The sequence below is a fragment of the Rhincodon typus genome, chromosome 4, assembly GCF_021869965.1.
Source record: "Rhincodon typus isolate 14 chromosome 4, sRhiTyp1.1, whole genome shotgun sequence".
NCBI lineage: Eukaryota > Metazoa > Chordata > Chondrichthyes > Orectolobiformes > Rhincodontidae > Rhincodon > Rhincodon typus.
Window position 1 is genome coordinate 77,967,685 of NC_063335.1, and position 12,732 is coordinate 77,980,416.

The 12,732-nt window shown below is 40.1% G+C and overlaps 1 protein-coding gene across 3 annotated transcripts in view; it reads right to left on the bottom strand.

The window, feature by feature from the left end:
- Nucleotides 1-12,732, bottom strand: part of snx16 (sorting nexin 16) — a 39,772-nt gene that overhangs the window by 25,835 nt on the left and 1,205 nt on the right. Inside the window, exons 1-4 of one of the 3 annotated variants that reach the window (XM_020519920.2) lie at nt 12,479-12,699; nt 10,257-10,709; nt 5,418-5,504; nt 164-312 (exon numbers count right to left, since the gene is read on the bottom strand). In XM_020519920.2, the coding sequence (XP_020375509.2) occupies nt 164-312; nt 5,418-5,504; nt 10,257-10,631 (611 nt within the window). In that variant the 5' untranslated portion in view covers nt 10,632-10,709; nt 12,479-12,699. Of the gene's footprint in view, nt 1-163; nt 313-5,417; nt 5,505-10,256; nt 10,710-12,478; nt 12,700-12,732 lie in introns of those variants that run through there. The other 2 variants (XM_048595893.1, XM_048595892.1) reach the window with 2 other exon arrangements.

A 12,732-nucleotide genomic window follows, 5' to 3' on the forward strand; every position in this document is an offset into this window, starting at 1 on the left:
ATGATCCAGACTATTGCTATAAAAATAGATTTGCAATTCCTTGGTACCTTTCACAAACTCTGGATGCTCAGCTCTTACTATCAATGCTTTTATGGTGTAGTCATAGCTACAATGTTGCAAAAGCTATGCACATTAGGCATGATGTATACAAAGATTACGCTACCTGTTAGCAATATCTTTATGCGCTACAAGGTTGTGCAAAAATGCTTGCAGTCCTAGTTGTCTGTCTTCTAGAAAGTTAGGATCATAATTATCCTTGAACCAACGCTTGGGAGGAAGTGCAAGACGAAAACCAGGAAACATCTCCTTCAGCTGGAAGAAAATTGAAGAGTTTTTTTTTGTTTTATTGATTAAATGAAATTTCTTACTGGCAATATGTCCTTAGAGTGGCCTGAACAAATTTCTTACTCATATTAGATCGACACTGAGTCAAAAATCTGCATCCATCCATGCAAAAATTGACAGTCTAAAAATAAAGGCAATTTAAAGAAAATTAAAATCTGGACACACTGCAATGTACCTGAAGTATAAACTCTATTTTCCTTGTACGCAAGATGAACTACTGATTTATAGAATTAGATTATCTGTTTATAAGTAGACAATCTCTGGAAAGGGATAACTTTATTTTAATGAATGAAACTAATTACAAAAAATTTCTACCACAGTGATATGGTCAAATTGAAAGTTTTGGCTTAAAGCAATGAAACCTTATAATAATACTGTAGAACTTAGCATTACAATTCAATCTTTATATAACTTAAGTTTATTAACATTAAAAAGTTAAATTACCTACCAAATTACAGCAGCTAATCAGGTCATATCACTTAATAAAAACATAGCAAATTCATGTTGAAAAGGAGCCATTTTCAAGAAAAAATTATTTCCTATATTCTATTTGACCAGAGCACCAAAAAAATTTAAAGAGTTTAAGAATATCATTTGATTTTTCAAAACATTTGTTTGCAGGGTACAGACAATGCTGACAAGGCCACAGGTATTGACCATCTCAATTACCAAAACTTGGGATAAATACACAGTCTATTTTGATACCATGCACTTATTGCGTGTTATCTGAAATACGAACTCTGCATTACCAGCTTTCTTGTTCAGTTCCACGTTAAACACTTTCCTCTGACTGTTTCCTCATCTCTGGGGCTTTTAAATGTTAATTCATTCAATAGAGTAATAAGTGTGTGAAGAGTTATGTTCATCGGAATAAAAAACTTCAACATAATTTTACATGAAGCTACCTCACAATTCTAACACTAGCAATTCAAGATCTCAACGTGCAACCGATATTCAATATCTACCTTACAATATGTTTTCTAAATAGTTGTAAAACAATTTCTCTGTAAAAACACAACTTTCTGAAAGCAACATCAATCTAAATACAGAACTGATTGCAGGAAGACTGGAATGAAAGAAATCATTTAAGTTAAGGAATGTGCTGGCTGCAATACAGTCCTGGATTACAGAGATGCTTCTGCATTCACGACATACCCTGGAGTCAACTGCAAATTCTTTAACATACAGTCCCCTGCTGAGCAGTTCACAGGGACAAACTGCAATCCCGATTTGAGAGTGGCAGTGCTGAATGAGATTAATTGCACATTCCACGTTCCAAACAGCCCTTGCTGTGACAGAGGTCCCACAATGTGTTAGATAGGAAATTTCAGGATGCTTAACTACTAATTACATTGTAACATCTACGTCAGATCTCTGTGCAAATTGAAGGTGGCAATGATCCAATGACATTGCTGCTCTGGTCCTTGATGATTGAAGGTACAGAAAAGGGAAGTATGTATGTTTTGTTGCAATGGCTATGTGTACATTCAATCTACACAATGCAATGTGCAGTGATACCAATCAAATAAGCAGTACAATCTTGAATAACACTTGAGTCTATTAAATGTTATGGCCAAACACATACAATTTAGAAGCAATTATACCATTACTCATGACATGAGCCCTTTAGATGTCCAACGGGCTTAGAAGTAGCAATTGCTAAGCCAAGTATCAGAGCAAATCAACACTACCACACTATCAAAGATAACAAGGTGTAGAGCTGGATGAACACAGCAGGCCAAACAGCATCAGAGGAGCAGGAAAGCTGACGTTTCGGGTCTGGACCCTTCTTCAGAAATGGGGGAGGGGAAGGGGATTCTGAAATAAAGAGAGAGGGAGGGGGAGGCAGATAGAAGATGGATGAAGGAGCAGATAGGTGGAGAGGAGACAGACAGGTCAAGGAGGCAGGGATGGAGCCAGTGAGGGTGACTGCAGGTGGAAAGTTAGGGTGGGGATATGTCAGTCCAGGGAGGACGGACAGGTCAAGGAGGCAGGGATGAGGCTGGTAGGTAGGAGGTGGGGGTGGAGCTTGAGGTGGGAGGAGTGGATAGGTGGGAGGAAGGACGGACAGGTTAGGGAGGCAGGGACGAGCTGGGCTGGTTTTGGGATGCAGTTGAGGGAGGGGAGATTTTGATGCTTGTGAAGTCCACTTTGATACCATTGGGCTGCAAGGTTCCCAAGCGAAATATGAGATGCTGTTCCTGCAACCTTTGGGTGGCATCGCTGTGGCACTGGAGGAGGCCCAGGATGGACATGTCGTCCAAGGAGTGGGAGGGGGAGTTGAAATGGTTGGCGACTGGGAGGTGCAGTCGTTTGTCGCGAACTGAGCATAGATGTTCCACAAAGTGGTCCCCAAGCCACCGCTTGGTTTCCCCGATGTTTGATGTGGAAGGTCTTCTTGGGGCCTGGGATGGGGGTGAGGTGTAGCACTTCCTGCGGTTGCAGGGAAAAGTGCCGGGGGGGTGGGGCTGGTGCTGAGCGTGGAGCGGACAAGGGAGTCACAGAGAGAATGGTCCCTCTGGAAGGCAGATAAGGGTGAGGAGGGAAAAATATCTTTGGTAGTGGGGTCAGATTGCAGATGGCGGAAGTGCCGGAGGATGATGCGTTGGATCCGGAGGTTGTTGGGTTGGTACGCGAGGACGAGGGGGATTCTGTTTTGGTTGTTATTGCGGGGAGGGGTTGTGAGGGATGAGTTGCTGCTGAGGAGAAGTTGCGGTCCTTGAAAAATGAGAACACCTGGGATGTCCGGGAGTGGAATGCCTCATCTTGGGAGCAGATGTGGCGGAGGCGAAGGAATTGGGAATAGGGGATGACATTTTTGCAGGAAGGTGGGGGAGAGGAGGTGTATTCTAGGTAGCTGTGGGAGTCGGTAGGCTTGAAATGGATATCGGTTTCCAGGTGGTTGCCAGAGATCGAAATAGAGGGGTCCAGGAAGGAGAGAGGGGTATCGGAGATGGTCCAGGTGAACTTAAGGTTGGGGTGGAAGGTGTTAGTGAAGTGGATGAACTGTTCGAGCTCCGCGTGGGAGCACGAGGCAGCGCCGATACAGTCATCAATGTAACGGAGGAAGAGGTGGGTGATACGGCCAGTGTAGCTTCGGAAGAGGGATTGTTCCACGTATCCTACGAAGAGGCAGGCATAGCTTGAGCCCATGCGGGTACCCATGGCCTTCCCCTTTGTCTGTAGGAAGTGGGGGGAATTGAAAAAGAAGTTGTTAAGGGTGAGGACGAGTTCAGCCAAGCGGATGAGGGTATCAGTGGAGGGGGACTGGTCGGGCCTGCGGAACAGGAAGAAGCAGAGGGCCTTTATGCCATCTGCACGGGGAATGCAAGTAAAGTGACTGGACGTCCATGGTAAAGATGAGGTGTTGGGGACCAGGGAATCGGAAGTGGAGATAAGTTCAGTGCGGCAGGAGCAGGTGAAGACAATGGGTCGACCAGGGCAGTCAGGTTTGTGGATTTTGGGAAGGAGATAAAAACGGGCGGTGCGGGGTTGGGGAATGATGAGGTTGGAGGCTGTGGGTGGGAGGTCACCTGAAGCGATGAGGTTGTCGATGGTTTGGGAGATGATATTTTGGTGGTCGGAGATGGAGTCATGATCAAAGGGGCGGTAGGAGGAGGTGTCAGAGAGCCGGTGTCTGGCTTGGCGATGTAGAGGTCAGCGCGCCATACTACAACTGCACCTCCCTTGTCCGCGGGTTTTATAGTGAGGTTTGGGTTGGAGCGGAGGGAGTGGAGGGCTGCACGTTCTGTGGGGGAGAGGTTGGAGTGGGTGAGAGGGGTGGAGAGGTTGAGGCGATTGATGTCTCGATGGCAGTTAGAGATGAAGAGGTCAAGGGAGGGTAGGAAGCCTTGGGGTGGTGTCCAGGAGGAGGGGGTGTGTTGGAGGTGGGAGAAGGGGTCAGTAGAGGGAGGGTTAGGCTCACGATTAAAGTAGTAAGCGCGGAGGCAGAGGCAGCGGAGAAACTGTTCAACGTCCAAGCGTGAGCGGTATTTGTTGATGTTAGGGTGGAGGGGGATAAAAGGTGAGACCACATTATCAAGTTGTGAATGGGGCATAGCAGAATCAATAAACAGCGTACTCTATTAATTTTCAGCACATGGAAGATTTTGTGCTAAGGATGCAGAAGTCCCTTTAAAATGCAATGACCCGAGGTGTGATAGTTCTCAAAGCCACAATCATCATCTTTTGGAGCAATTATGATTCCAGTTAGTGCATTGCTTTTTCTAAAAATGATATTCACTGACCTAAGTTTCACTAAGAATCCTAAATGACACATTCTGTTGAAAGTTAGTTGGCTGTCAAAGGAACCAATTCTTCTTTCCCTTCTCCTTTGATAGTCACCTTCCATCGAGAGGAGCAATCCTTTCTACTTGAAAGTATGTAAAAAATATATTTATCCTTTCCTATCTTAAGATTAAAAACTTGTTTCAATCCAAATTTCAATTCTCACATCACCAAACTCAGCACAGCAAGGGACCAGATGTAGGGCAAAATGTGCCAATTTAGCACCAAAATGCTAAAATATCTGTATGGCTCAGTCATTTACGAGACAGTGCATCTAGTGAGTTAATGATATTAGAATCTTTCATTTGTTGGTGCAGCAATTTTAGGATTTTTCTTTGACATATGACCCCATGGATTTAACTTATCATCTTTCAGTTAGAGTAGAATAAATCCCTTTTAGATGAGAAATACAAATTTGAACTTGCGTACAGACAAACATAGAAGTTAAGAGCAGGAATGTCACTTGGTCCCTTAAGCCTGCTCTGCCTTTCACTATCATCATGGCTGATGATTACTCCACATTTTTGCCACCTCCAATAACTTTTCCTCCCCACCCAAAGCCTTGCTAATCAAGAATCTAACAATGCCTTAAAAGTATTCATTGCCTAGGAAAAGGGTTGCAAAGATCTCTGTGAAAAAAGAATTTGAGAATAAGTACAGAAGCATAAGAATTTTCTCTTCATTTTACACTAAATCTGAAATGGCAATATTATGTAAATGTATAGTGATACTTCAAAATCATTTTTCTATTACTCTCGCTACTTGATGAATAGAAAATGACAAACCTTGTCATTCAGCCGTGAAAAATCTGTATATCTCCGAAATACCACCCAGTTCTCATCGAGATGATTTTTCACAAGTATCTTGTAAACCTATGATTAATAAAACATAGTAGTAAGAAAACAAAACTGTAACCACACTAAATTTTAAAAAAATTAAAACAAACTACAAATAGAACTTCACTTCCAAAAAGAATACTTTTTCAATCTCGTATGCTTTGTTAATATGGAGCATACATCTTCCATTTCACTATTTCCTCACTGCCTCAGGTGAAAGCATGTAATTTCAATGCAGATCATCACAAATTCTGGAGCCATGTCCCAGAGCTCTAGACGTGGGGAAGAAACAAAACTACACTGAGGTACAGCTCACATCAAAAGATTTGATTTGAGTTATTGTTGTGATATGTACCTCAATACAGTCAAAGATTTGCATGCAATACAGGCAGATCATAACATACAAGGACGTACAGACAAAGCAAAGCATACAAGGTTGCACAGGGTGTGCACAAAAGCAAGATCAACATTAGATTTGAAATTAGAGAGGTCCATTCAGCAGTTTAACAACAGTGGGGAAGAAGCTGTTCTTGAGCCTGTCCTCAGGCATTTCAAATATACTTCTAAACTGGCCAAATAAACAAAACCTCAAGTATACTAAATACCATCATAAACCATTTTTTAAAATTAAATTAGAGCATCATGTTGATTTTACTTGAGAGTTATGTTACATACTCAGATTGCTTGAACGCACTATTTCCAAGTCAAAATCAACTCATTCTTCCCCATCCAAAGGTTACGTATTACAGTTTGCTTACACTAGGTAATACTAAGATGCTACTTATAAATAAAAGAAAAACATTCATAGGACCATTATATTATCTAAATATCAAAAAATAATCACTGATAAAGCAGATTGCCTTTTGGCTCATCAATTCTATGTCTCTTTGATGACTTTTGCTCCATAATCCTTTAAAATGCTTTCCCTCCAAGAATTTATGCAATTTCCCCTGGAACGTTAGCGCAGTATCTATTGTCACCATGCTTTCAGAAAACGCATTTAAGATCTCAAAATCTTGAAGTTTAAAATGAAATTTTATGTTTTACAAAAGGCAAAGTACCGTGTATGTTGTAAATCTGAAATAAGAATAAAAACGCTGGAGAAACTCAGTCAGTCAAGGCAGCATCTGTGCAGACAAACAAAATTAATTCTTCAGATGATAATCTTTCATTGGAACAGTGCTGCATTTTATCTTTATTTTTCTGACCAAATTGGTCTTGACCCATGCCCTTCTGCCACTGACAGCAATATCTTATTTGCTCTAACTTGTACATGATTTTGAACACCTCTAAAGTAAGCCATTTCCCTTCCCTGTGCATTTTTATCCCCAAAAAGGATTTCAGGTTGCCTACAGAAAAACAAAAATAAGTAATTAGGAGACTTGGTCAACTGCACAACTGCAATGAAATAGAAATTTCAAATAACTTGTGAAGAAATTTGAAACATCTCTGGTACTTGAGATCAATTCAATCCAGCTCCTAATTTTATATTCTTAAAAATATTTCTGCAGTGGAGGAGTACTTTTTTGTCCTGAATATCACAAAAAGGTGAGCAATGAAATCAGCAATTGCAAATAACAGGATCTCTAGGCAAAGTTAATCAGAATCGAGCATGTGAAACCATTCCAATTTGCTGGCCACAAAGAATTGCTTCAATATGATTCTTCTCCCATTGTACCAGAACTAATGTTCATGCAGTTATCTGCAGAGGCAGAGAAGATATATTTTAATGCCTAACAGATCAATGTCATCATAAATAAATGGATCCACTATATTAAATGCAGGAAACGAAGATCAATATCGTACGCAGTTCTGTGTTCCGAACATTTACTAGTAATCTTCACCTATCCATATTCATACTTGTCTGTTTCTAAGAGTTCCGGCATTCTACAGGAATTGGTTCATATTTATTTTTAAGTCAATAAATACCAGCTGGTGACATGACTCTGTGACAACAGTGGCAAGTCCAATCCTGTCCTCAGCAGAGATCTCAACAATCAAATTCCAGAAGGGATTGATGGATTCAACAGTGATATGGAACAGCAACTGTGGCCACTACCAGAGAAAAAAAATCAAGTTCTATTGCTGCCTTGTACAGTTCAGAAAGCAGATTAGGCCAGGAAATCTAACCTGTGAAAGTTTCTGGTCTATATGCCTCATTGCAGTTATCAGCTAAACCTCAGACAAAAGATCCTTATCTTTTGTTCTGAATTAGAGAAATATTTTAGACTGCTGTAAATATCTCCCTCTGATCTAAAGCTGAAAACTCTTGCCAGAGAATGGCCAGTAATTCATCCAAATAGCTCCTCTAAATGTGAAACGAAACCAGAACAATGAAACCCATTGGATTCAATAGGGACACTGCAACTGCATACAAATTTCAACCATACCAAAAGCAGGAATTATGGTTGATTTCTCTCTCTTCACTTTAGAATGGAAAGATCTAATCACTAAGACTTTTCCAAACTATTTCCATATCCAGAAACTGCAATGAAGGTTTATTACAAGTTAAATTTGGGAAATTAGGTATAAATTGGAGGAAAAATTATTTTACTTTTCAATGCTGTTAAGGTTGTCTTGTTTGTTTTTGAATAAGGGTCAAAACATCATTTCTGAACAGCTAGTTTAAAACAGCATTTCCAAGAAATAGTCTGACATTTATTAAATATTTAGATTCCTTTCTATGTAACCTCATTCCGAGTCCCTTGCAAGCAGTAAAATAACATGACAATAACATTTCAAGTAAATATAAGTATGGGGGAGAGCCATTCACTCATTTACCCATGACAATTCCTTGACCAGAGTCAGCTTCCTTGTTTTGTTAACTGTTTGCATTTGGTACATTCGCGATGGCAACACCTCTACCAATCAAAATCCACTTGTCAATGAATCTGCATCTTCTCATGCAGTATAAATAGTTGTTCACTTTGTGATTTGGTACTCTTGTGATTCTGTCCTGATGAGTTCAACACACTGCTTTTATAATTTTTAAAAAAAAGTTTTTCCTCATTTATTCATGAACTATCTTGGGGATGTGGTTTTCATTTAAGCTATTCTATAAAGTTGCTAATGTTAAAACCATAAATTCATACAATTATAGATACAAAAATACAAATTGATTAACTGCAATTAAAATAAATCTCATACTACCTTTTACATATATTACAGTTTCTAAACTAGAAGTTATTTTGCCTCAATATAATCACAAAATAGTAATTTGACATGCTTATTCCTATGCAACACAGGTATTTGAAAACATGCACAATATCTTCTAAAATTAAAACCAATAAGACTAAGTTCTGAGTTACAAGCCTACAAGAGTGGGGCTCATGGAGCAACAAGATTAAAAAAAAACTGTTCAAATTAAACTCTGTATCAGTAACTGAGACAAAAAGATTTGCATAACAGGATACAGTACATCTGTATATAGATATTGCTATGTAGTTTGCTTACAGTCTCAAAGATGGCAAACCTCAAACTCATTTATTTTTAAAGATTTGATCTGAATACTAGAGTAGAAAGGAGGAACATACATTTTAACTGGATCTTTCTATATGAGCTTTAAAATCAGAACATTACATTACATTATAGAAACAGTTCAATGGCGATAACTGCACAAATTTAGTCTAATTCCAACCTTCTGTTCATCCCCTGTAACTTGCAACTCATGGCCCTAACAAGTATCTACTTATGTTTGGTAATGACCCATGTACTTAACAAAAACTATTTTCTTTTAATGTAATTTCTCTTACTGAGTGCATTGTCTCCTTTAAAACTGAGGTAGACCGGGAGCATTCTTAAAAGGTTTCCAATTATGACATCATCAGGATCAAGAAACGCTCATGGAACCTGAAGTTGCCCTCAGGATAAACAATGAAGGAAAAGGTAAGTGAAGATTAACTGCAGATGTATTAACTTTTACAGCAGGTCTTTATGGTATATAGTCCAGAACACAATATTTTTCTGTAAAGAGGAAACGAGCAATATTTTCCCTGAATGGAACACGTCCTGGCGTTGAAGTAGGTCTGTCTGTTTTAGCATGTGTTACACATCAGAGCCAGGAAGGGCAGGAGATTGTGAATTTGACAAGACTAATTGTTGCTGTTTCACTGTTGCCACAGCCATGAGACCTTTTTGAGTCAGAGAAGGGAGACTCTGGAGATTCCAGGCCATCTGGACTGTTGTGACAAGAGTGACAGAGTTTGTGGTTGTGTACCTTGTTGGTGTTAATTTAACTGCTGGTGAAAATAACTCAAGATCCCCAATCTCCCATACTTAACTTATCCAATAATACAAACAGGACAAAAAAAAAATGAAAAAAATGGAATGATACCAAAATTTATTCTGCCTGTGTAAGCACTACTTTCAGTTCTTATTTCTTTGACTTATCTGCGTGGTCAAAGTAGGTGGGGAGCCCTGGGGAACTGCCATGTCTGATGAACTGCAAGCCAGAGGAAGTCAGAGCAATGGCAATTATTTTTAAAGACGTCCGAGCAAAAACAAGCAGGTTTTGTGAGTTAGCAGACAAAGGAACAATACTGAAACAGTGAATCCACAGAGAACGCCCAAAACTAGATTAATTATGTATGAAAAGCTAAACTTCAGATGAAGTGAGCCATTTGTTCCATCAATTTGAAGTCACAGAAGGGAGACCCGGATGTTCCATGCCATCTGGACAATTGTGGCTAGAGTAGAGTTAGTTTGTGACTCTGTACCTTATCAGTGTTAACTGAATCTGGCAAGGAACAAAGATATTCATTAATAAACATTGATAGAAGTATAACTTACTGTAAATTTTGCCCTTTCTTCCATTACTTCATATCCCAACATAGTAGGTGTAGGAGGTCTCTCTTCCCAGTTTGCTGATTCAGTCTCTTTTTCAGATTCCACTGGTTTGGAAGAATATTCAATAGATGTGTTTGCACCATTGAGCTTAGTTCGTAGCAAAGGACTATTATTTGTTGAGTTTGTGGAAGCTAGGTGCTCAGATGTAACTGTTTTTCGAAATCCACCAGAATGCACATCACTAATTTGACCTTTCGAAGAATTTGAACCGGTGGATACACTGTCCAAAGACTGAAGTGAAGAACTCCTCCGACTTCTACTTGTAGCTGTTCCAGAAGTCCCAACTGGTATGGGGACAGGGACAAACGAAGTGGTCATCCTTCAACTGGCACACTTGCTGGAACCAGTTTCTTCCTGCCAGGCATAAGAGAAGGCAAATGAAGTTGACCTTTCAACCTACAAAATTGAGGCAAAAAATAATAAAGCATTATTAATTTCTGATATATGAAACATTATACTGCAAGTATCCAACGGCAAACTAACTAAAATTGTACTGATTTCATAGAGGCCTAAAAGAACAGATAACAAACCTACCAGCGTCCATCCACATATAACCATTTTCAATAATCAATAATCCTTAGGATTAAAACAAATGTTATTTTGGCATTTTATATATAGTTACAAGACTAAGCTTTCTTTTCTACAACTAATGCTAAATGTGATGGAGACACAAGCATTAGACTAGTCCCTGGCATTAGATTGTAAGTTAGGAGGAACATGGGAATTTTTGGTCTCAAAAAGCCATGTCTCAGACATGTAGAAGTAACAATGACACTTAGAATCAGTAAGGTGAAACTGAAATTATACACTTTGCTACACCCAAGAACAAATACCAGAAAGTACTACGCACGTAGCAATACAATACTGAAAGCAACTCTTGAGCTTGGTGATTTAAGTCAGAGCATCAGATACGTTTTGCTATCTGCTTCTTCAATGTAAGAGTGTGGTTGGTTGAAAATCTTGCGACAATACATGAACAGTAAAACAACTATTGTAGCTCAAGAGTAGCCACTGAATTAATGTAACTATGCTATTAATAAACTTATGCACAAACAGCAGGAAAATAGCGAAGGAATCTGATTCTAAGTCACTTTCCCCAACTCCTTTGCTGAAGGCTGTTTAAACTACTTTTCACAGGTAACTTGTCAGCATTTTTCATAATGAATCTCTGCTGTTGTAGAAATGTATGTAACAACATACTTCTCCACAGTAAGACAGGATGGTGACATATCCAACATTTACACCCTCAAGTAGTGATAATTTACTTCTTAACAAATCATAATGAGATAAACCAGACCTACAAACAAAGCAGCAAATTGGGTAACGTGCCAGGTTATTTTTCAGTTTTCAAAGCACTCTCATTTACAGCTATCCTTTTGTCACCTCAGTATATTCCAAAGTGCTTCACAGTCTATGAACCTGTTTTAACATGTTGTAATTTAGGAAATGCGGGAAACATCTTATACACAGCAAGCTCCAGAACCAGATGATCTACTTTGGTAATGTCATCTGAGGAATAAATATCAACAGTTACTCTTGCCAATGGTGGAACGGTATAGACTACAGCCTTAACTGCAGGAGCAGAGAAAGCATGAAAAGGGTAGGCCATCGCCAGCTCTGGTTGAAACGTCTCAACAGAAAGACGGGGGCCTCTGGCACAACTGAATGGAAGCGTCGGTTTGGATTCAGTACTCACGTCTCAAAGAGGGGCTTGAGCCAACAACCTGCCAATGCAACTGAGAGAGTGCAACTAGTGAACCAAAACTGACAGCTTCAATATATCCACATTCGTGACTGAGCACCAAAGCGCATTTTCTCAGCAAGCCGTCCAAGTAGAGAAGCCCTCAGGACTTAAAACGGGAACATCAGCTTCCCCCCACCTGCATGAAACTCTTACACCACAAAGCCGTGTAAACAGATTCATCCACGCTAAAACTCTCGATAGTTAAATCCAGCCACCAAACATAAAATCCTTGCTATTTTTTCCCCTTATTAGTAAAGGACAGCCTAAATATAGGCCAATTAGGCTTGTTCCCAACCACAGGACCTGCGCATGTTTGTAAAACTAGAGGCGTTAACGTTTGTGTTTACATGGTGTTGAAGGTGAGTGTGCATTATAGTGTGTTTAAAGTCTACACTACACCGTATTGCTCAGTGGTATATACCTTCACTCTCGGATACAATCCTGCAAGTCATGAAGCCCTAATCCTGGGCGGACAGACATTAAACTCGGATCATCCAACCGCCGAAACAAAGCTTCTTTTATTTTCCGAATCCACCTCCAACTCACTGATCAGTTTCTACAAACGCCTTTCACTCTCGGTTGCACCTCCACTGTGAGGCCGCGGGTCAAAGCTCCGGGTCACCACGCTTCTGACTGAGCGGCGCGCGCGCGCGCGCCCCCGCCAACCCCCCCCCC